At 45.3% G+C, this 23,755-nt stretch overlaps 1 protein-coding gene across 1 annotated transcript; it reads right to left on the bottom strand.

Annotated features, from left to right (window-relative positions):
• Nucleotides 1-3,354: 3,354 nt before the first annotated feature.
• Nucleotides 3,355-4,290, bottom strand: B3GALT5 (beta-1,3-galactosyltransferase 5; the record flags this gene model as incomplete). Its single annotated transcript, XM_079704284.1, has 1 exon — nucleotides 3,355-4,290. The coding sequence occupies one exon, from the start codon at nucleotides 4,288-4,290 to the stop codon at nucleotides 3,355-3,357; it is 936 nt and encodes a 311-aa protein (XP_079560410.1).
• Nucleotides 4,291-23,755: the final 19,465 nt, after the last annotated feature.

The following is a 23,755-nucleotide window of genomic DNA, read 5'->3' as shown; positions in this document are numbered from 1 at the left end:
CACTATGGGGCGTTAAGCAGACAGTGGGACATGTGAGACTGAAAAGTGAGAGAGGACTCCGGGCTGGAGACAAACGGGCGTACTCAACACGAAAGAGGATATTTTCAACCGTGGGGCTGGATGAGACCACCAGAGTACCACCAGGGAAGAAAGGAGGCCAAGGCAGGGCGAGGAGATGGAACAAGCAAAGAAGGACCCGCGAGGAGGAGAACCCAAAGCATCCAGTGTCCTGGAAGCGGGCGGGACCAGCCGTGCGGGCAGCACGATGAGAACAGAGACCAGACCTTGGATCCTGCATCTCGGGTCATCCATGACATTGGTAAGAACCGTCTGGTGGAGTCACAGGCACCAGAGTCTGATTCGAGGGGATTTCAGATAGAAAAGGAGACAAGTGTGGAAAACGCTCTTGCGGGGCTGAACAGCAAAGGGAGAGATGGGGCAGTGAAGGGAAAGGGTTTTATGATGGCTTGGAAGACGGGAAATGACAGCACATCTGGGGACGTGTGGGCTGAGCCGGCAGAGGGGAGATGGACAGTGAGAGTGAGGCCTGGGCAGGGGTCTTGCTCTTGAAGAGGTAAGAAGAGCTGGGAATCAAGCCCAAAAGTGGAGAGGCCGGCTCTGGGGGAGCCCAGCAGAGGGGAGGATTCGGGGTTCAGATCCTGGAGGGTGGGTGTGCATGATGCGGAGAAACTGATGACGGGCCAGATGTGCAACCTGAGCAGCCAAGGCAGTGGGCACCTGCATCCCTCTGGACACTGTGACTGCATCCCTGGGGCCTGCTGACCGCCTAGGGGCCGCAGCGCTGAGTGTAATCAGCATGCACGGTGGCCCCAAGAGCTTGGGTTCACATTCTAGTTTTGCTGCTTTTCAGCTATATAAGCTTGAGCTAGCTGTTCATGCTCTCTCTCTGCCTCGGTTTCCTCATCTGTAAAGCAAGGAAATGGGGAGTCACCTCCCCACTGGAGTGGTTGTGTGCATTTAAGGAGGTAATACTTTTAAAGCCCTTATCTCAGTGCCTAGCAAATAACCTTTGCCATCAGCATCATTCGTCCCTGGATGCCTGTGAGTGAAGCCACTGCATCACCAGCCGGGCTCCTCTCCAATCCCATTATGAAACTCACTTTGGGTGTTATTGGAAAAGCATCGCTTCACCTCCTAATTCACAGTTTCTTACTCTCACCCAGGCAAGACAGCATCACGGAATACAGCTCTGGCTGGAAGCTGCATTCCACAACAAACAAGCTGTGAAGTCTCGGGCAAAGTCTTGGGCAAGCCTCTGGGTCTCTTCGAGCTTTACTTTCACCCTACGTAAAGGCAGGATCGAATGAGCTCGATGGTCCCTTCAAGGTCTACAGTCACGAAACATTTTTTTCCCTCGGGAAGAAAAGGTCTTGACTACATAAAGAAATAGAGTCGGCGGGGGGTGCAGGGGGCCGAATGTGTTTTGCAGAAAGCCCTTTAAGAACACAGAGAGGCTCTCGGTGGAGCTGAGCTTGTGCTCATGGACTCCTATGGCCGAGGGCTTTGGGTGGATGCTGAGAAGATCAGATCCTGAGTCAGCCACACTCACTGGCCCAGCCCGGTGGCCACATGGACATGCACACCAGACAAGGGCTGGTTCTGTGATTCTAAGCACAGAACCAGTCCTACTGTCAGACAAACTCCTTCACCCTCAAAGCCCACCATTGAGAGGCAGCCCATCCTACAGGACCGAGGGACCCACCCTGGCAAAATCTGGGCTTCAAAAAAACAAGTTCAGTCCCTGATTTCCCACCTGAAGAGGTGGCTTTTCTGAACATGACCCAGCACATTCAGAGCAGCGAGGATAAGAAAACACATCTGCCGAGAAGCAGCTCCATCCAAATACGAGAAACACTGTGCAAAATAAGATGCCATTTTGCAATTTAACGTGGCCATGACCATTTTGCAGCGAACATCTCTTTCTGAGTTCAGGTAAGAGGTTCACCCAATGTTTGTAACTTTCACAGTCATGTGAGGTCTTGGCTTTGCAGGCTGCTAACATCCAGTTCCATAAAGAAGAAAGTAAGAACCGCTCATCTAGATGATCGGGAGCAAGATGGCTCTGCGTGTCATGTGAGAGTGACTGAATGGGCAAAGACCCTGGCAAAAAAAAAAGTGCTTCATTGCCACCCAACCCTGCAGAACAGGCTCTTCCAAACCACCCGAAGAATATTGAAGGTTTAACTCCACACCACAAAACTCAGCTGTTCCTTGGCCATCTGAGAAGTTCAAAGAAGCTGAGCTAGGGTCAGATTTAGGAAACGGACCCAGGAAGACACTCCCTTGACCAGGACTCAGTTCAGTGCTCAGTGTCCCAGGGGGTTCTTAAGAGTGTCTTGAGTTAAATCCACCCAACTTCCCAGAAAAGCTCCCAGATCCTTCACAGACGAAGTCTTGCATCCAACTGCCTTCCAGTTTGCACTTGGAGACCTGACGTGCAGACCAAGGGCATGTGGAGCCGACAGGCGGGGTTGCCGCAGGTGGCTGGGAGGAAATGCCATTCTCTCGGGGTCCCACGCTCATCAGAATGGCCAGGGAGTCTATACAATGGGCCAAGCTTCACAGCGATTTCTGAGCCAAATCTTTAAAGGCTGATTGCTGTCTCGAGCTGGGTGTTTCTGGGGGGCTGAGCTGCAGCCACTGTGGAGGTGTCTTCTGGCACGTGCTCTGCAGTGAGTTGAGGGCCAAGCTGCTAACACGGTCTCAGGCCAGCCAGACCCATTGCAGTGAACAAAGGGAGCTGGGGGCGCATTGGTTCACCCCAGTCTCTGCACTAAAAAGCACAGGAATGGGATTTGAGGAGGAGGGGACTCGAGCAAGGGACTGACAGATGTCAGCAGCAAGGCTTCCCTCTGAGCCTCCTTCACCACCGTCCTCTCCCAAGAGGCAGCACGCAGGGGTGGACTGAGGCGGTGGACTGAGAGGTGGGCTCTCATCCCTGCTGCAGTGTCTGCTGGCTGTAATCCTTGGGACAGGCCCGCATGCTTCTCTAAGCTGCTGTTTCCTTGTGTGTGAGATGGGGTGCTAACACCCACCACTCCATATGGATGCTGACCCCTGACATGAGAAAATGCAGGTGTACATCACTTAGTGCAACAGGGTAGGTACCCAAGAGAGAGTATTTCTTATGGCTTGGGGCACCAAATGGGGATTCATCAGTGGTGGCATTCAGGTTTAGACCGGGAAGCCTTCGGGATATCACCCTCACTCTTCGGCTTCTTCCTTCCTTCCTCCCTCCCTACCCCAGGAGTCTCAGCCGTGCCATCCAAGATCTTTCAAAAACCATCACCGTGGGCTGTCTGGTGTGTGTCCAGATGTTCCGCTGGGCTCCCTTCAGATATCTGGACACTCTTCTTCCCGGGAACTTTCCAGAGCCTGCCAATACCTCAGGATATTGTGAGGCTTGACATGATGGCAGGCCACGATCTTCTTGTAACGGCATATGGTGAAGGGTAACCCATTGGGGAAGAAAGTCTGCTTGGAGTGAAGCTCCTCCAGTTTGATTTGCAGTTTTTCCAGGCAGAGCCCCACAAAGACATCTTCCAGTTTAATGAACGGGACACTTTCAGCAACGTTGTACACCTGGCCCGCCACATCGCTGGAGAAAACATAGCCAACACCAGAGCAAAAGGGCGGGTACTTGTCCCATGGATATTCGAATTTACTCACAAACCACTTATTGTACTTTTCCCTGATGGGGTATTCGTTTAGTTTTAAGAAGCCGGTGAAAAACCGAGTTGTTCTATTTTTCTTCAGGAGCAGTTCAGTCAGATAGTAGATGTTGACAAACATGTCAGAGTCTGTTTTCATCACGAAAGATGCCTGTGGGCAAAAGCGGTAGATCCACTCCATACCCATCATGGTCTTCAGAGTCAGATTGAAATAAACATCCATGAAGTCCTTCTGGATAATATCGCGATATTGCTGGCTCTCCTGGGCCACTGCTCTCGACATGTCCTTACTGGGGGTGGTTCCCAGGAGGAAGAATGTTTTTATTTGTTTTCCCCTCACGATCTTTTCTCTCCCCCACGTGCTCCGGATGACCGAGCGGGCAAACGTCTGTTCGTGGGATGAAGTCACCAGCAGGACAAGGAAGGGGGGATCCTGCCTGCAGTTTATATCTGGGAGCTGAAGGAAGTTCCCACCTTCATTCTTCAAAACCAATGGCTGGCCTTTAAAAGGATTCAGACCATCCAGGCTAAAATACAGACAAAGGGCTCCCAGGACCACCAGGGAAATATATATCCATCTCATCTTCACATAAGCCATCTGAAGGAAAAAAATCAAATGGTTAGACCTCAAAAGCGGGAGTGCCTGTTTAGCTTTACCCTGGGAGGCTGAGATGGGGGACAAGACCCATGTTCATGGCTCAGGTTTTAGAAACTCTGGAATCTTGTTGCAGACAGAAGCGGAGCACCATGGTTCCACACAGAGGCAGAGACGGCTGCCAGCATCTCTCGCCCCCTAGCGGAAGATCAGGATCAGTCAGCTCTTCACCAATGGGAGCCTCACATTCCTTACCTAGAAGGATATGGAAACACATGGCTCACTAGGTCCGTCCTTCCGGTTCTGCCTTTCTCTGACTCCATAACGACATCCAGCTAGAGAAGCTGCAAGGCTAGACCTAAATGTACAGGCCCCTGGTATTCTTCTCTGATCGATTTAAGCACCACTTCATCACTCCCAGAAAGAAGCAAGACCAGTCTTCAGATGTGCACAACTACCTTGGAATTCCGTCTCTGCTAGCAGTGGCCGTTTTTTGTTTTGTTTTGTTCTGTTTTTAGGTTACTGTTTAAATCTCCTGATTCTTTTATCTTTTGCTCACCTCTCTTTTATTCTCCACAAATTCAGGATCATCCATGTCAGTGTTATAACATTAAGAAAGCAAATGACTCACTCTTTTCCTGGGTAAGATGAACCTCTGGGTTGAAAGCTAAGCCAAAGGGTAGATTCCAAGAGCTGTCAGCATATGACATTCAGCACGATCAGGTTCTGGGCTTGGTTTGTTTGCCCAAAAAATGGTCCTCTTCCTCGGGACGCCCTATAAGGCCAAACCAAAAAGAATAGTGTCATTAAAATCACTCATGCCTCACCACCAGCTCTTCACCTTTTGTTGTACTGAAGCATTTGCTGTAGTGCCAATGCACCACCCACCTGCAAGACATTAATCCCCAGCCTCATTTTTCTCATCTGTAAAATGGGTCCAGTCAAGACAAATCCCAACACATGGTTCCCCTGTTGACAACAATAACAGCAAGCAAATATCCAAGAATCTTTTTAGCCTAATGGGTTAGGACAGCAGCCAGAAATTTTTAAGGAGACACGAAGGACATGTAAGCCAGTGACAGTCATGTAACAGAGTCCATGGCTGATGCTAAAAGAACCTAACACAGGGAGGAAACCAACCCATCAATTCTCAACTCAGTGTCCATGTTTTCAGAATGTTATGCTGGATAAGAGGACATAGGGGTTAGCAAGAAAAGAAACCCACAGAGTGAAATGTAGAAAGGGTTGGTTATTTTGATAGCAAAAGAGGACCTTGAAATTTCATTAAGTAAAAATCCAAGTACATTCTTCATAAAAGAAATGGAACAATGATGGAGCTTTCCAGAACTAGCCCACTCTCTGGAGGCCAATTCGGTCCAGCTGCTGTTCTTCTGGGTCCCCCATGGAGCTCCTGACCAGCTGCAGCCCTCACTGACTTCACAGAAATCACCACAGGACACAAAAGGACTTTGAGAACGTGGCTGAGCCTGCAGGAGGCTGAGAAGTCTACAACCCTTTCTTTGTGAGGTTATTTACTTGCAGGGCTAGGATGTGTAGTCGATTTTGGCGGGGAAAGGTGTAAGGGAAACGAAATTGCATTTTCTCCCGCAGTATACTCTAGAAAGAAACATGAAAACCAATGCAGGGGAAAAGACACTATTTCTCGATTTTGCTTCCTTTCGCAGATAAGTTTGCTCTTCCTCTGTGGTTGCCGCCAAAGGGACAGTCTGGAAAGTTAAGTTCAAGTGGGCTGGTGGGGAGGACCTCCTGGATCTGAAGGGAAAGACCTGGAATGAACAGCAATGGTCCACTCTGAGGCCAGAGAGAGTTGCCCGGGGCCAAAGCACACAACCAAGAGGCCCATGACCTCAAGGGAGAGAGAACTGGTGAGGTGCCCAGCCCATTGGATGGGCCAGGTGAAGGATGTGGTATTCGAGCTTGTTACTGAAGGGCAGGTGCGATGTGACAGGTGGCAGCAGAGGTGGGAATTCCAGAGCCAGGGACTCACAGAGGGTTGTGGGCAGTTCAGAGGGCTGGGATCCACCTTCAGGACACCTGTTCCAGAGCTATCCTCACACATCTGAGAAGACTGCCGCCAACCCACGGGCCATCGGAGAGCAGAATGGCATCGCAGGGAATGCACAATGAATGGATGACATGCAGCCTGAGAAACCCAGAGGCTCTCAAACTCAGTAGGTGGAAGAATCTCCCAGGAGGCTGGTTAAAAATGCAAGTTCAAAGGTTCCATCCCTTAAAAAGAATGAAATAATGCCATTTGCAGCAACATGGATGGACTTAGAGATGATCATACTAAGTGAAGTAAGTCAGAAAGAGAAAGGCAAACACCATATGATATCACTTATATGTGGACTGTAAAATATGACACAAATGAACTTATCTACAAAACAGAAACAGGCTCACAGATGTAGAGAACAGACTTGTGGTTGCCAAAGGGAAGCGGGTATAGAGGAAGGATGGATTGGGAGTTTGGGATTAGTAGATGCAAACTGTTATAACATAAAGACTGGATAAACAACAAGATCCTACTCTATAGCACAAGGAACTAGATTCAATATCCTGTGATAAACAATAACAGAAAAGAATATGAGAAAGAACGTATATATGTTTAAACTGAATCACTTTGTTGTACAGTAGAAATTAACACAACATTGTAAATCAACTATATTTCAATAAAATAAATTATTTTACAAAAAGGTGCCATCCCACACAGACTCAGATAAGGCAGGTCTGGAGCCCAGGAATCTGTGTTTTAATATGTCCAGGTGATTCTACTCTAGGCTGGTTCCTTTGAAAACACCAGTGGGTACCACTTGGATAAAGCAATCTGGAATAAGGTTCCCTACAACTGCCCCAGACCTATGCTGGGCCGCAGCTCTCAGCTCCCACCTGGTGTCCAGCCCCTGCCCACTGGAGGAGACCTGAGTGTCAGCATCCAAAGCAGTGGGAACAATGCAGCTCTTGCAGTGCAATGGCTGTGTGTCAACTTGCCTAGGCCATGAGGTGCCTAGACATTTGGTCAAACACTATGCTGGGTGTGTCTGTGAGGGTGTTTTTTGGATGAGATGAAAATTTGAATAAGGAGGCTGAATAAAGCAGATTGCCCTCCCTAATGTAGGTGGGCTGCATCTGATCAGTTGAAGGCCTGAATAGAAGAAAAAGGCTGACCTTCCCCCAAGTTAGGGGAACTCCTCCTGCCTGACTGCTTGGACTGGGACTTCATGGTTTTTCTTGCTTTCAGACTCAAGCTAAACATCAGTTCTTCCTGAGTCTCGAGCTGTTAGGCTAGAACCACACTCTTGGCCCTCCTGGGTGTCCAGCTTGCTGACTGCAGATCTTGGAGCTTCTCAGCCTCCATAACTATGTGACCCAATTCCTTAAAATAAACCTCAATTTATCAAGCATCTCCTGTTGGTTCTGTTATGTGGTGAGTGCACCCCACCCCACCCCCACATCTTGTGAACAGCCTGTCAGTGATGCTTCCAGGGCAGTTTTTTTGGTGGAGGGGGCAAAGAGATTTTTCTGGAAGCATAAGGGAGAGGAGTAAAAGGTGAGGAAGACATCAGGAGTAACAGCCTCAAGAACACACCCCATCACAGGTTTCTCACAGGAGAATGAGTAAACGGAGGGGAGGGAGGCACAGGACAATCAAGTCCTGCAATTCTGTTTGCACCCAGATGACTCCCCCAGGCTGTCTGGTAGCCTGGGCAACTAGACATCGTATACAAAAGCTGAGGGTGTCTATCTAATCTTTTAACAAAGTTCAGCAGTCTCCTTTACTATATACATAAGCTGATGTGCAGTTAACTATGTAAGAAAACTAGCATTACAACAGAAAAATAGGTCAATGGAGCAGAAGAGAGAGCCCAGAAAGAAACCCACACATATGATAAATGATACATGCAACACAATTTAGTGGGCAAAGAGTGATCTTTCAATCAAGAGTCCTGGGTCCGGGCTTCCCTGGTGGCGCAGTGGTTGAGAGTCCGCCTGCCGATGCGGGGGACACAGGTTTGTGCCCTGGTCCGGGAAGATCCCACGTGCCGTGGAGCGGCTGGGCCCGTGGGCCATGGCAGCTGAGCTTGCGGGTCCGGAGCCTGTGCTCCGCAACGGGAGAGAAAAAGAGTCCTGGGTCTAAATGCTGGAAAGGGTGTGGAGAAAAGGGAACCTTCATGCCCTGTTGGCAGGAATGTAAATGGATACAGCCACTATGGAGAACAGTATGGAGGTTCCTTAAAAAACTAAAAATAGAACTACCATATGACCCAGCAATCCCACTACTGGGCATACACCCTGAGAAATTCATCAAAAAGAGTCATGTACCACAATGTTCATTGCATCACTATTTACAGTAGTCGGGACATGGAAGCAACCTGAGTGTCCATTGACAGACGAATGGATAAAGAACATGTGGCACATGAATACAGTGGAATAGTACTCAAACATAAAAAGAAATGAAATTGAGTTATTTGTAGTGAGGTGGATGGACCTAGAGTCTGTCATACAGAGTGAAGTAAGTCAGAAAGAGAAAAACAAATACCGTATGCTAACACATATATATGGAATCTAAAAAAAAAAAAAGAAAAGAAAAAATGGTTCTCATGAACCTAGGGGCAGGAGAGGAATAAAGACGCAGATGTAGAGAATGGACTTGAGGACACGGGGAGGGGGAAGGGTAAGCTGGGACGAAGTGAGAGAGTGGCATGGACATATATACACTACCAAATGTAAAACACATAGCTAGTGGGAAGCAGCCACGTAGCACAGGGAGATCAGCTCGGTGCTTTGTGACCACCTAGATGGGTGGGATAGGGAGTGTGGGAGGGAGACACAAGAGGGAGGGAATACAGGGACATACGTATACATATAGCTGATTCACTTTGTTATACAGCAGAAACTAACACAACATTGTAAAGCAATTACACTCCAATAAAGATGTTAAAAAAAATTTTTTTTTAAAAAGAGTCCTGGGTCTATTTGATATCCACATGGGTAAGAAGTACCCGACCCCTTCCTTACACCATACACAAGTCAAATCCATATGGATTGCAATATCTAAAGGTGAAAGGTACAACAATAAAGCTTCTGGAAGAAAAGTTTTCTGATCTTGAACTGGGTGATTTATTTTTAAAACAGGATACAAAACACACCGTAAAAGAAAAGGATGATAAATGGAACTTCAAAGCTTCTATAGTGAAGGAGTTTTTGAGGATACAGATGGAAGTGTCTGTTGATTTTAATTGGGAAGTAAAATTTGTAAATGAGAAATATGTGTTGCCACCAGAACCCAATAATGACTAAAAGATGTTAGACTTGTGTGTCCTTAATGAGGGTGTCAAATGAGTGTCCTTGGAGGAGGATATCATTAATGTAATGACATACTGTGTCCTAGAGAAAGGTGGAGGCAGTGAAGGTCTTGTCTGAAAAGATCAGGATGGCAAAGCTGCTAGGGTGCCCCATGGGAGACCTGGAAAAGATGTCCTTTGGGAAGTGGAGCAACTCAGCTGAGAGGCTGTTGAAATTGACACTGAACAGACACATCCACCATATCCATCAGAGCAAAATGCTAGCCAGTTGTGGACTGAATAATATCAATAATTTTAATAATATTGGGTATTGGATATTGGGCCTTAATGAATGGAAGCACAGCATTAAGATTGTAAGAATTCCCCATATGGGAAAAGAATCTGAAAAGAATATATATACATATATGCATATACATATATGTATAAGTTATACATACACGTGTATAACTGAATCATTTTGCTGTACACCAGATTTCACAACATTGTAAATCAACTACACTCCAATATAAAATTCTTGGATTTTAATTTTAAAAATAAATAAAAATTGGGCTTCCCTGGTGGCGCAGTGGTTGAGAGTCCGCCTGCCGATGCAGGGGACACAGGTTCGTGCCCTGGTCCAGGAAGATCCCACATGCCGCGGAGCGGCTGGGCCCGTGAGCCATGGCTGCTGAGCCTGCGCGTCCGGAGCCTGTGCTCCGCAATGGGAGAGGCCACAACAGTGAGAGGCCCACGTACCGCAAAATAAAATAAAATAAAATAAAATAAATAAAATAAAATATATAAATAAAAATTAAAAAGTTAAGAGCACTCTCCTTAGTGCTTTATTTCACTTTTATATTATGAATGCAAAAATATTGGTAAGAAAACTGTTACGAGTTTTTTAAATGCAACTGTATCTATACAAAAATTGTGTTTTAACACGGAATGTATTTTGGTTAACTTGAAAGAAGTACTGGTTTGTTTCATGGAAAAAAAAAAAAGGTTGTAGGAATCCACCATGAGGCGCCCTTTATTTTTTCCAGATTCCAGAACAAGGAAAATTGAGCTGTCAAATGGAGAAACAGTGGGGATAATCATACTTTATTCATTGGATTTCATATAATTAATAAGGCCCTGTATTAACACACATGGAGCCATATTAACTATTTTAACTGGGTGTTTATGGGATTCCATTTTACCAAGCCGATTTGTAAGTGTCAAAAAAAAGTCCTTTTATTTTAATTCATTATTTATTGTGTCAGACCATCTATGTCCAAATTTGGAATATTTCAAAGCAATGGGTGCTGTGATGACAGGTAATTTAGGCAAGACAACAAAGTATACCCATTTCTCCTCCATTTGATATTTAGTTACATTTTTAAGATTATGGGGGTACAATGTTTCAATTCAGTGGGATCCTCAGATATAACTATAATTTGAGGCCCAGTACTAAGTCCATGAAGTTTTGTTAATTAGTGCATTTTAGCAAATATTAAAGTTAATTTGAGAAACTCTGTGGTACAAGCACAAAAGCCGATAGGTGCCTTTTTAATTTTTTCTCACAATTTTTTTTAGTACGTAAATTTTGGGTTTTTAACTGGGTCAAATTATGGAACTTGGTTTTAATTTAGTTACATAATTATATATTATTTAGGATCTATGTATATGAAATCTTTGTCTTAATTTAGTTACATAACCATATAGAATCATTTTCATGAACTATATTAATAATTAAATATTTAATAGTAAAAATAATAAAATGTTTATGTCAATATTTATTAGTATTAAATACTTTAATCAAAAATTTGTTTTAGCAGTTACACAATGTGTTATATATTGATATTAAAATATTCTATGTATCCATAATTTATTCAATTCCCTCTCCAGTTTCTCCCTCTGTATCTAGGAGTGTGTTTTGAAATCATTAGGTAATCTAGGGCTCTAGTAATATTGGTTAGACCTGCCATTTGCTCAGGAAAAAAAATCTGTTTCCCTTTTTTTTTTTCTCTTGGTCTTGTAGCCTCCTAAAGCTGTATTGGGGCGGGAGTTGTTTGTTTTTTGCTTGAGGCTTTAGCCACCCAAAGTCATATCATCAGTTTCTCTCTCAGGTCAATAAGAGGAGGAAGGGAAACCCCAGTGTCTGCAGGGACCTCTCCTGGAGACAACCCTTTCCTCTTTTATTTTTTCCTTAAGCAAAATTTTTGAGAATGGTTGGTCGGCTGGTATCTCTAAGCAGCTTAATTTTTCTTTTTTTTTTTCTTTTTTTTTTCTTTTGTTATCTCCTGTCCATCTCCAACTGTTGTTTGTTTGCTTTTATCCTTTTGGATGTTTTCATGATAAGCCCCTGATGGCCTTTGCTGTGCACAGGGCCTCCCTTGCCCAGGTGTCCCAATCAAGCTCAGAGCGGCTGTGGTCTACACTCAGGAGAGCCGCGGGCAGCATCCTGATTTTGTGATTATTTGGTTTAAGGAAGAGACTGAGCAGGTCAGTAGGCAGCCACACCTAAAAGTGCCTGAGGACGTGGAGTGGGACATTTGTGATGGAAGCTGAGCTAAGCAACCTCCCCAGGGGTTTTAGGGGAGTGGGGTCAAGTGCTCCTCGCTTGGTTATTTTTGACTAAGCATTGAGCCACAGGTCTCTAAGGATGGGATGGGGACAGCAGCTGAGTAAGCGACCACAGGCAGACCTGCCTTTGAAACATGACACTTTGGGGTCCCTTGTTTTCCATGAGGATGGTGACCTGCCCTGTGATGGCCAGAAGACCCCTACAGATGATGGGGACTAAGCCAGGACCCTTCGAGACAGGACAGGGTGAACACTTTAGGATTGGCTAGTTTGAATAATTTTGGTGGGCCTTGGGCTACAGGGGTGCCCTTAGTTGTCTGGTGCTTGGCCCTGGGATGACTGAGGCACAGGAATATTCTCCTGGGGCCCCAGGGCCATGGAGAGGAAGTGGGGCTCCAGATGGGCTCATTTACATGTTAAAGACAAGCTCCTGGCCGGGCACTTTGTGATCTCTAAGAACTGACAGCTCTTCTCCCCAGCGAGAAAGGGTTTTTTTTTTAATGTCAAAACATCGTAACATACAGAAAATTAAAAATAGGATTAATACAACCCCAGGAAATAAAGTCTGGGATTTGCTTTTTCTATAAACGCTAAAGCACTGACGGTTGCTTTAACACACCAGTTGGCCAGATATGAAAGGCAGGCTCCTTAATCAAAGTATGAAGTTGCTATGATGATGCTTCAATATTTCATTAATTGCCAAATCAGTACCCACTCCATTTTCCATTTTAAATCAGCTTAAGATGCTGCAGAGCAGATTAAAAAAAAAAAAAAAAGTTCTCTTTTGTTAACTTCAGGCAGCCTGCTGGGATGGAAAGATCCGGGAATTTGGAAACAAAAGATCTTGTTCACATCTGGCTGGATCACAATAGTTTGTAATTGGACACAAGGTATTTAAATACCCCACACCTGTGTCTATGTCTCCAACTGGGGAGAATCATGCCTGCCTGGTGATAATTACTCCTGTCATGACTTTTGGGGGGCTCAGGGCGGGTCACTCCAAAATATGCCTCAATGGCGTATGGATTATTTTGAATTACAGTTACTTAAGAAACAGCCAATGCACGAGGGACACGCTGACCCTCCTTTCTGTCTCCCTGAAATAAAAAAAATAAATCTCCCATGTGAAAGATGCACCCCCTGCGTCTAGAGGTAGAAGAAACACCTTTATCTCCAGAGACGGGGAATCCAGGGCTGAGAAACCTATATAAACAGATCTTGTCACTTCTTTATTACCCCAGCCCAAACTCTGTTTATATTCTTCCCTAACAGAGCACCCCAAACCTAAGTTTCTTTAACTTGTCAATCCCCCACAAATTTATTGTCTCAAAGATTTAAAAGCTGCCTGCTTTTTAGACACTTCTCAAGTCCCATTTCTATGAGATCTCCCTCCGTACACAAAAAGTAAAATTTGTTTCTTTTTCTCCTGTTCATCTGTCTTATGTCAGTTTTATTATGAGTCCAGCCACAAGAACTCAAGAGGGGTAGAGGGGGAATTTTCACCCTCCTAACAACTTCAAATCAAAGTGTGCCCTTTGGCAAGTTGGGGGGCACCCCATAGTGTCACCTCAGTTCTCCCCTTCAAGTCCACCTAGCCAGAGGGATTCTGTCACATACAAGCAGAGGGCGCCCTGCCCCCAGGATGACCCCAGCCTGGAGGAGCGTGGGAAGAGTGGTCCAGATTTGCCCTGAGAGCCTCACTCCTGGCTGGCTGCTTGCATCCAGCCACATCCACAGAGTGTTCAAGGGCACCGGAGAGAAAACCCACCCAGGGTGGGTTCAGAGGACAGTGACCGTCTCTTGGACAGCCAGCGAGAGGAACAGAACTGGGTCTCCTACAGTTCTCTGTGGAAGTAAGTTCTTCCCGAAGCCAGCAGGAGCCACAAACCCTCCACAAACATTTTTATATCATGGAACCTTTCACCACAAAGTTCATAAAATAAATGATACAGGATTACAAAGGAAATCAACGATGTTGAAATAAATGTATCAAAATACCTTTAAAAGTGTACCAGAGTAATATTCTATGCTGCTGAACAAAACCCAAGCCTTTTAAACTTAGTCACTGAAAGAAAATACAGCATGAATCCAAATTACAGACTATCTTATAGAAATGGAGCCATAAGAAGACACACAGCTTAGAACCCTGGAGCAATGAATGTGTTTCTACCCGGTTTGTGAGGGCAAGAAGCCATGGATATGGAGTTCCGCAGCTGTCTGTAGGGTGGAATCTCCTCGTACACACAACACCATCAACTGGCAAAAACTAGAATTCCCTGCTCTGTGTAAATGCTGGTGAAGGTAACTTGTACTACTGTTGTGGGTCAGAGCAATAGCGTGCTGGATTTCAGGCATCAAGTTGAGGCTCTCTTTGGGCTATCGAGTTAACAACATTGAAATACATCAACTTCTTTAAACATAGTTTATTATTGTATCTGATAATGATTTGTAGCTCCATGTCTAATAACTATTTTCATTTTTAAGGCAGCATGAGCTCCGCCCATATTTGGAAGGGTCCACAGCTACTACTATGCTGTGAAAATGCCAATGAGCTCTTTCAGAGGCAAAGTCGCAGGCTCCACTGCTGAGTGGGTCGGTGCCTGTTAGGGGCTGACCTGTGCCCCCCGCCCCCTGCAAAATGCCTATGTTGGAGCCCTAATCCCCAGAGCCTCAGAATGTGAACTGATTTGGAGAGTCTTTACCAAGTTACAATGAGGTCTACTAGAGCGGGCCCTTGTCCACTTATGACTGGGGTCCTTATTAAAGGGGGAAATTTGCACACAGATAAGCACACAGGAAGAACACCATGTGAAGATGAAGGCAGAGATTAGGGTGATGCTTGTAGAAGCCAAGGAACATCAAGGATTGCCAGCCAACCAGCAGAAGCTGGGGGAAAGGCCTGGGACAGACTCTCCCTCACAGCCCTCAGAAGGAACCAATTCTTCCCATACCTTGACCTCCAACTTCCAGCCTCCAGAGCTGTGAGAAGATAAGTACCTGTTGTCTCCCTGCGGTCACACCACCCCATCTCCTCTGGTCCTAAGCCCTCGGTTTGAGGTTCTTTGTTACCACCACCCTAGGAAACTAATACCGTGCCATATTCATGATGGAAGGAAGTGCTAAATTTCAGTGAAAGGTTCATGAAAATAAGAATGTAATTTTTTTCCCATCCACGGTGTCAGATCCACTTTATTAGTCCTATTCTGGCGCTCAGGGTCTTCTGTCACCACTGCTGGACAGGCTCTCATACCTGAGCTGAGGGATGGTCACACTTCAAAACTAATGATTTTGAAGTGTGACCAGTGATTCCAGGAGGGGAAAGACGGCACCGTGGATATCTGAGGCGCTGGGTGAGGCCACCTCCACACTTCCGGTCCCTAAGAAGGTTTCGGTAGTTGTTTTTATCTGACCTTCCCTCGAGGGCCTGGGAGTCAGGGCTGGGGTCAAGTGGAGTGGAAACTTCACACATTTTTACCACTTTTTTCAGTAAAATATATTTTTCAATTTTATGAAAAAAAATGGTGATGGTGGCTGACCATTTTTTTAAATTTTTCTACTTAACAAAAGAAACCATCAACTCTATTTCAACCCCTCTCCCATTTAAAAAATGTTCGAGACCATCTGTTCTGGCTCCCTGTGGCAGCTCAGGGGAGGCGGCCCCTCCCCGGGAGGCATCCTTGGGCTGTGGCCACGCACACCAGCTGCCTTTGACACTGTGGGTCATCGCTGAGCCAGTGGCTGGAGTCTGCACACAGAGGTGTTTAGAGGCCGTCTGGGGCCTCCTCTTTGGCGAGAAGGGAATTTGAACATCCCAACCCCACAACGAATGGTTTCTTTCTGTGCCTTTCACATCACCTCATGAGCTCAACCAAGAACCGTGAACAAAAATCCCATTTACCATTCAGCTCTCATGCTGCCGGTGGCTGTAGGAAATTATATTGGTGAAGTGTCCCCACCGACGTGGCCTCAGGGGCATCCTGTGCCCATCCTTTGAGGCTGACCAGCTGGGACAGGAACGCTTCCCACTGGAAGAGCTTTCAGGGTAGCCCCTTGCTGTCGGGAGGGAATGAGCCCTGCGCCCTCATCCCAGACCCTTTCACTGCCTCAGAAAACCTCTTCCGAGCACCTCCTCTGTGGCCGGCAGGGGTCCGGGGGCCCCAGGTTCCAGGATGAAGAAGGCAAACTTTTGAGGGGCTCACAGCCCACAGCATGAGCAGAGCAGTTAAGTACGACACGACACAACAAGGAGGTCTGCGGACCTGAAAGACCCTCTCCCTGACCAAACTTCGTCAGGCTCTTCTGAATCCACTTCTCAACGAGGCCTCAGCCTTGGGCTCCCACGTAATCTCTGTGTCACCTAATTTCAGCAAGAATCCTGCTAAGTGGGTTTAGCCAGAATCCCCCGTCCTCAATATCTGGTCAAATTCCTTAACCCCCCAGGCTTGGGGCCCACCGTCAGCAAGAATCCTGTCAAGTTCCGTTTCGCCAGAATCCCCCCGACCCCGGATGCTTCCTCTCAGTAATTTCCTACCCACGGATCCCACATCCTGCTCCTTGGCTATAAATCCCCACTTGTCCGGGCCGTACTCCGAGCTGAGCCCAGCTCTGTACTGAGGTCTCATTTCCCCTATCACGATAGTTCTGGAATAAAATGTGTTCTTCCTGCTGTATCTGCTGTCCGGCTCTGGCTTTGCTTTGACAGCACAGAAGAGAGAACAGAAGTCCTCCCTGAGGATGTTCAGGATTGCTGCTCTGGGGAGGCCCATGGGTCCCAGAAACAGGGCAACGTGCAAAGGGAAAGCTTGGAATTGAGGCTGGGGCCAGCACGGCCTTGAGAAGCACGTGAAGACTTTGGCTTTTCTGAGGACATCAGGGGGTCGGTTTCTCTAGGTTTTACGGACTGCTGAGTCTGGGGTCCAGTGGGGCCTCTCTCCCCATCCATAATACAACACAGAAGCCTTCCACTTACGTTGAATATGACAGCTCCAACCCCATCAAGTGACTGAGAAAACAGAGCCCAGAGATTCATACCAACGATCCCTGGTCTCAGAATCAATAAATGTTTAGCTTTAGGAAGGCATTTTAGGGGTTGGCATTTTAGGCAAGTCAGGCTGCCATAACAAAACACCATAGTCAAAGGAGGCTTAAAGCATGGACATTTATTTTCTCACAGTTCTGGTGGCTGGAAGTCTGAGATCAGGCTGCCAGCAGGGCTGGGTTCCAGGGAGAGCTCTCTTCCTGGCTTGCAATGGCCGATTTCTCCATGTGTCCTCACGTGGGACAGTGAGAAAAGAGGGAGGGATGAGAGACACAGAGACAGAGAGAGGCGAAGAGAATGCACTAAAACTACCCCTAGTTACCTTCCAAAGGCCCCAGCTCCAAACGCTATCACACACACGTGAACTTGGCGGGGACACAGTTCAGTCCATATCAGGGACCATCTCCCAGCGTTTACTATCTGAAAGGTAGTGCTGGTCCCAGGGCGTCTCCTTAGGTTTCCCTCAATTATATACACCATTATCCAGAGGGAAGCATCGCTCTTTTCCAGGCTATCAGTGGTGCTTTCCACTGGGAAGCTCCATTTCTGGACCTTCTGTCTCTGTTTCTCTCCCGACCATGGAAAAGATCACCCCACCGGGCCTTGTGCCTGGAATTCTGACAGTGAGACAGAGACATGTGTTTGCAGGGGTCCGTACTCCCCTCACTCTGCAGTCTACCCACTGCTGAAGACTTCTTTATTTCAAAAATAATAATAATAATAATAATAATAATGCCTTTACTTGCAGCTCCCAATCCTTAGGAAACCAAGGGCCCAACTCAAGGTATTTTGAACCTATTTCTTTTAAACCTCTGAAGCATTCTTTTCTGAACAGCCCAAAGAATAATGAACAATTTCAATTTTATTGAACAGTTTTGCCTTTGATTTTGTTTTTGTTTTTTTTGCAGTATGCGGGCCTCTCACTGTTGTGGCCTCTCCCGTTGCGGAGCACAGGCTCTGGACGCGCAGGCTCAGCAGTCATGGCTCATGGGCCCAGCCGCTCCACGGCATGTGGGATCTTCCCGGACCGGGGCACGAAGCCGTGTCCCCTGCACCGGCAGGCGGACTCTCAACGACTGCGCCACCAGGGGAGCCCTTATTGAGCAGTTTTATCCACAGTGTCAAAAAGAACCAAAAAATGGTGTCCATAGATTTAAGAAAGCCAATCTACAATGGGTTTTTAAAGACAATAAGCTTCTGATGACTTCAATAGCTAAGAATAAGGACCCTTCTTCTGTCCAAAAATGAAACAAAACAAATTAATAACATACCAAAAAAGGATACAGCAGAACATATCCTTGCTGATTCTTCTGTGCAATAACCAGGTTAGAAAAATCTGAAATTTTTGGAAAAACTCTTTGACTGCCTGAGTCTGGTGAAATAAAGCATTCTTTAGCCTCATATAAAACACTCTGAAAACAAATACAAGAGATTTTTCTCAAAGAACATCTTCTCCCCAATTATTCTGGACTCCTGCAGCCTGAATGGTAGAGTCACAGAATCTAGAATGCTCGAATCGGGTCTCAATAAGAAATTCGAGAGTGATAGGGATTCAGCATGCAAACCATAGGCATGGGGAAGAAAAGGAAGAAAAATCACTAAAACAAGGGAGTGTGATCATTCTGGAAATACGTCCTGCCCAGATTTTGACTTACATGAAGTGGCCTCAACAGGAGGCCATGGAAACAGTAGGCAGGATTCAGGTTGGACTGCACTGTATGTAATGCATCTGAACCCTTCATGGCTTGAAATTTCATTTCTTGACAAATAAGTTCAGTGGATCTTTAAGATGACCATCCACTCATCCACCGAGCTCCTTATAAAACAGCTCACATCCTGCATTCTCTGTTCCAGTTGACCTCTCCCTGCCTCTCCTCTCAGGCCACGTTTGCTCCCTTTCAGATCCTTCCCTCCTGTGCACATGGCCTTCCTTGTGTGAGTTTGCAAAGCCTCTGCCGCACCCCCGCCCACCCCCCTCTGCTCTACCTTACCCTTCAGGGCCCAGTCCTCAGCAGCGGTGTTCTCTCCTTTACTTCTCCCACCCACTGCATGGCATTTTATCAGTTTCACGAATGGGATTTTATCATTTCTTTGTGCAGACTTTGGACTACTGCCCACCTTTCTCACTGGCTGATCACTCCAGAAGGACAGAGCAGGGACCATCTTCCATATTTTCCACCATTGTAGCATCTGCTGACTCACAGTATTTGACTCAAAGAAACCCAAAGGAAAGATCTGAATGAATAGAGAAGCCACCCAGGTCTCCAAAGGCCAAATTATGCTTCTTTGCAACTTGGATAACAGTTTCTTACATGAAAACAAACACTTGGTTTATATGGTGTCTCCTGAGGATGAAACTGTTTACAAAATTTTTCAGTGCATTAGGTATTTTGGCTTTATGAACATTGCATAGGACTTCAATCATATCGCAGAAGAAATAGAACTTGGCTTATTTCAATGGAAGAGGAAGAAGCCATATCAAGAGTTTCACCCCCTGCTGTTCACACTGAGGAGGCTGGTGGGTTACTAGAGGCAAAGTGTGGGCTGTTTATAGGAGCACTCAGAAACCTAAGTCAGGCTGCTTTAGCAGGAAGGGGAATAAAAAGCTGTGCAAGAAGAAAGACAGGGAACGAAGGGAACACACAGGGCACAGATCTGCCTACTGGTGCCAGGAGGTAGACATAGGATGATTAAGAGGATGGAAGACAGTCTTCTTTCAAAACCCTGAAGACTCCACACAAAAGCTGCTAGAACTGATCAACAAATTCAGCAAGGTAGCAGGATACAAGATTAATGTACAGAAATCCATCGCATTTCTTTACACCAACAATGAAATATCAGAAAGAGAATGTAAAAAAAATACCTTTTAAAATCACAACCCCAAAAATAAAATACTTAGGAATAAACCTCACCAAGGAGGTGAAAGATTTATACTCTGAGAACTATAAAACATTAATAAAGGAAGTTGAAGATGATTCAAAGAAATGGAAAGATATCCCATGCTCTTGGATTGGAAGAATTAATACTGTTAAAATGCCCATTCTACCCAAAGCAATCTATGGATTTAATGCGATCTCTATCAAATTACCATGACCTTTTTCACAGAACTAAAACAAATAATCCTAAAATTCATATGGAACCATAAAAGACCCAGAATTGCTAAAGCAATCCTGAAGAAAAAGAATAAAGCAGGAGGCATAACCACCCCAGACTTCAGACAATACTACAAAGCTACAGTAATCAAATCAGCATGGTACTGGCACAAAAACAGACATGTAGATCAATGGAACAGAACAGACAGCCCAGAAATAAACCCACACACCTACAGTCAATTAATCTTCCACAAAGGAGGCAAAAACAAACAATGGGAAAAAGACAGCCCCTTCAGCAAGTGTTAGGACAGCTAAACAGCAGCATGTATATCAATTAAGTTAGAACACACCCTCTCACCACACACAAAAATAAACTCAAAATGGCTTAAGGACTTAAACATAAGAGATGACACCGTAAAACTCCTAGAAGAGCACATAGACAAAACATTCTCTGACATAAATCATGCCAGTGTTTTCTTAGGTCAGTCTCCCAAGGCAATAGAAATAAAAATGAAAATAAACAAATGGGACCTAATCAAACTTACAAGCTTTTGAACAGCAAATTAAACCATAAAGAAAACAAAAAGACAACCTACAGAATGCCAGAAAATATTTGCAAACGATGCGACCGACAAGGGCTTGATTTCAAATATACAAACAGCTCATATAACTCAACAACAAAAAAACAAACAACCCAATCAAAAAATGGGCAGAAGACCTAAAGAGACATTTCTCCAAAGAAGAAATACAGATGGCCAATAGGCACATAAAAGATGCTCAACATAGCTAATTATTGGAGAAATGTGAATCAAAACTGCAATGAGGTACCACCTCATGCTGGTCAGAATGACCATCATTAAAAAGTCTACAAATAACAAGTGCTGGAGAGGGTGTGGAGAAAGGGGAACACTCCTACACTGTTGGTGGGAATGTAAGTTGGTGCAGCCACTGTGGAAAACAGTACAGAGGTTCCTTAGAAAACTAAAACTAGAATTACCATATGATCCAGCAATCCCACTCCTATGCATATATCCAGACAAAACTACAATTCAAAACGATACACACACCCCTATGTTCATTGCATCACTATTTACAATAGCCAAGACAATAGCCAAACATCCTAAATGTCCATGACAGATAAATGGATAAAGAAGATGTGGTACATATACACAATGGAATATTACTCAGCCATAAAAAAGAATGAAATAAAGTCATCTGCAGCAACATGGATGCAACTAGAGACTATCATACTAAGTGAAGTCAGAAAGAGAAAGACAAATACCATATGATATCACTTATATGTGGAATCTAAAATATGACACAAATGAACCTATGAAACAGAAACAATATCAGGGACATAGAGAATAGACTGGTGGTTGCCAAGGGGGAAGGGGCTGGGAGAGGGAAGGATTGGGAGTTTGGGATTAGCAAATGCAAACAGGTATACATAGAATGGATAAACAATAAGGTCCTACTGTACAGCACAGGGAGCTATATTCAATATCTTGTGATAAACCATAATGGAAAAGAATATGAAAACTAATATATATATGTATAACTGAATCACTTTGCTATACGGCAGAAATTACCACAACATTGTAAATCAACTGTACTTCAGTTTAAAAACAGAGAGAGAGAAAGACAGTCTTTGTTCAGAAAATCATGCACACACAGTAATAAACCATGGCTGTCCAGACACAAAATGCAAAAACCTACGTGACCTGTCACACAGCAGAGTGATTCTTTCAGGAGCAGATACACCTCTGGCGGAACTGCCTCTTGACTCGCACCTGCGCCCTCCACGACACATGCAGATCGCCCTCAACCCACAACTTCTTCTCATTGTGGGATGACTTCCCACCACGGATTTCATCACTCACAGCACTCTCTCAATCCTGACAGCAGACAATCGCAGAAATCTACAAGCAGACAGGTGAAAAGCTGAAGCCAAACATCAACAGTCTCATCCACATAGGCAGGTCCACTCTTGAACTGCCCATGGTAACTGCGATTATTATCATTTATCTTCTGCTGGAATGTCCTTTGAACTGTGGGCTATTTCAGGCTCTTGACTTCATTGCAGGAGGTGTGGTAGAACAATCCGATTTCACAGTGGGTGCTCTTGTAACAAGTGGGTGATTTCTACCTCAATGTGATGAATACTTACTTATACCTGTCATTTTTTCCTATATAGTAATCACATAGCTTCCTCCAGCCTGTCATTACTTGCTGATTGTCTTTAAGAAAGTGGGCGGATTCTACTGAGGATACATGACTAGGAAAGGAGCTTTGTTTTTCTAGTAGAAGTATAGAAAACCTCATGACTTTTGCCTGTTGGGTTCAAGATCACCTGGCCTGGCCTGAAGCAGATCCCTGTGTCCAGGGTCTGGACAAAATGTTGAGGCCATGACACTCAGCCAAAAGGCTCACTGATGGGGGAGGGTTTAGACCCCTTTTTTGATTCAAACACTGACCTACACAGTTGCCAGGAGACTTCCCTCAAACTCCCAAGGCTGTTCAACCCAAACTTTCATTTACAAAGACGAGCCATGAAGAGTAAAACATAGACATTTGAGGAGAATTAGCAGCTAGGAGGAAGGATTGGGCAAACATCTTTGCAGTCTTCTTAAGAAAGCAGATTTCCACATGACACCCTAATAATAAGTTTCACAACTGCCACATGTGTATAAATATTGTGCCGGTTACAAACATTCTTACCCAGATCCTAGTGCAGGCAATATTCCATGGCAATAGTCTGTTAACCATCTTGTATTTCTAGTGTCATGGAGTGCAGAAGCAAAGAAAGTGAATGCCGTTGCACATAACCATTCACTAATTTAAATTTGACCTTTCCCCACATTTCTGAACTTGGGATCACCTCACCACAGTGGCAACAGGTGCTGCTGAGTCACACATACTTTTTAGGATTCCCTTATTACCAAAGGGCCAAGGTGTAAGACAGCTAGTCACGGCAAACCCTCATGGTCCTCCTGTGATGGACGGAGCCACCTGTCTACATCCACCTCCCCATTTAGATAAATAATGACATCCACTCCCCTGTTCCCAGACCTAAATCCTCAGCCTTTTAATAGAAGAATTCAATAGCCACTTCCCTCTGGGAATCTTTGGGTTAAGAAAAAAATTAGCAAAGGAATGATGGGATATTATATCTGCCCTGCTACAGCCCCAAGAGCCCTAGGAACCCCAAGGCCTAGCACAATGGGAACGAAATGGTAGGAGATGCGCAAATATTTATTGAATAAGTAATCTGGGTAAAGTCTAGGAGCATAAAACAAAAGGCACTTTTCCCTGCATCAATAAGCCCCATCACTTGACTCATTCCTTCCCCTCAAGGTGGACCCACATTCATACCTCACCCTGTTCTCATAATGTTTAAGCCTCTCTAGTAGCACATGTCCATGTTCTGGGATCCAGGCTTCTGGCCTGGGGGTACTGCGAATTTCTTCTTC

Source organism: Hyperoodon ampullatus, assembly GCF_949752795.1.
Source record: "Hyperoodon ampullatus genome assembly, chromosome: 5".
In the NCBI taxonomy this organism is placed as follows: domain Eukaryota; kingdom Metazoa; phylum Chordata; class Mammalia; order Artiodactyla; family Ziphiidae; genus Hyperoodon; species Hyperoodon ampullatus.
Note: the sequence above shows the minus strand (reverse complement) of the source record. Positions and strands in the feature narration are given on the sequence as shown.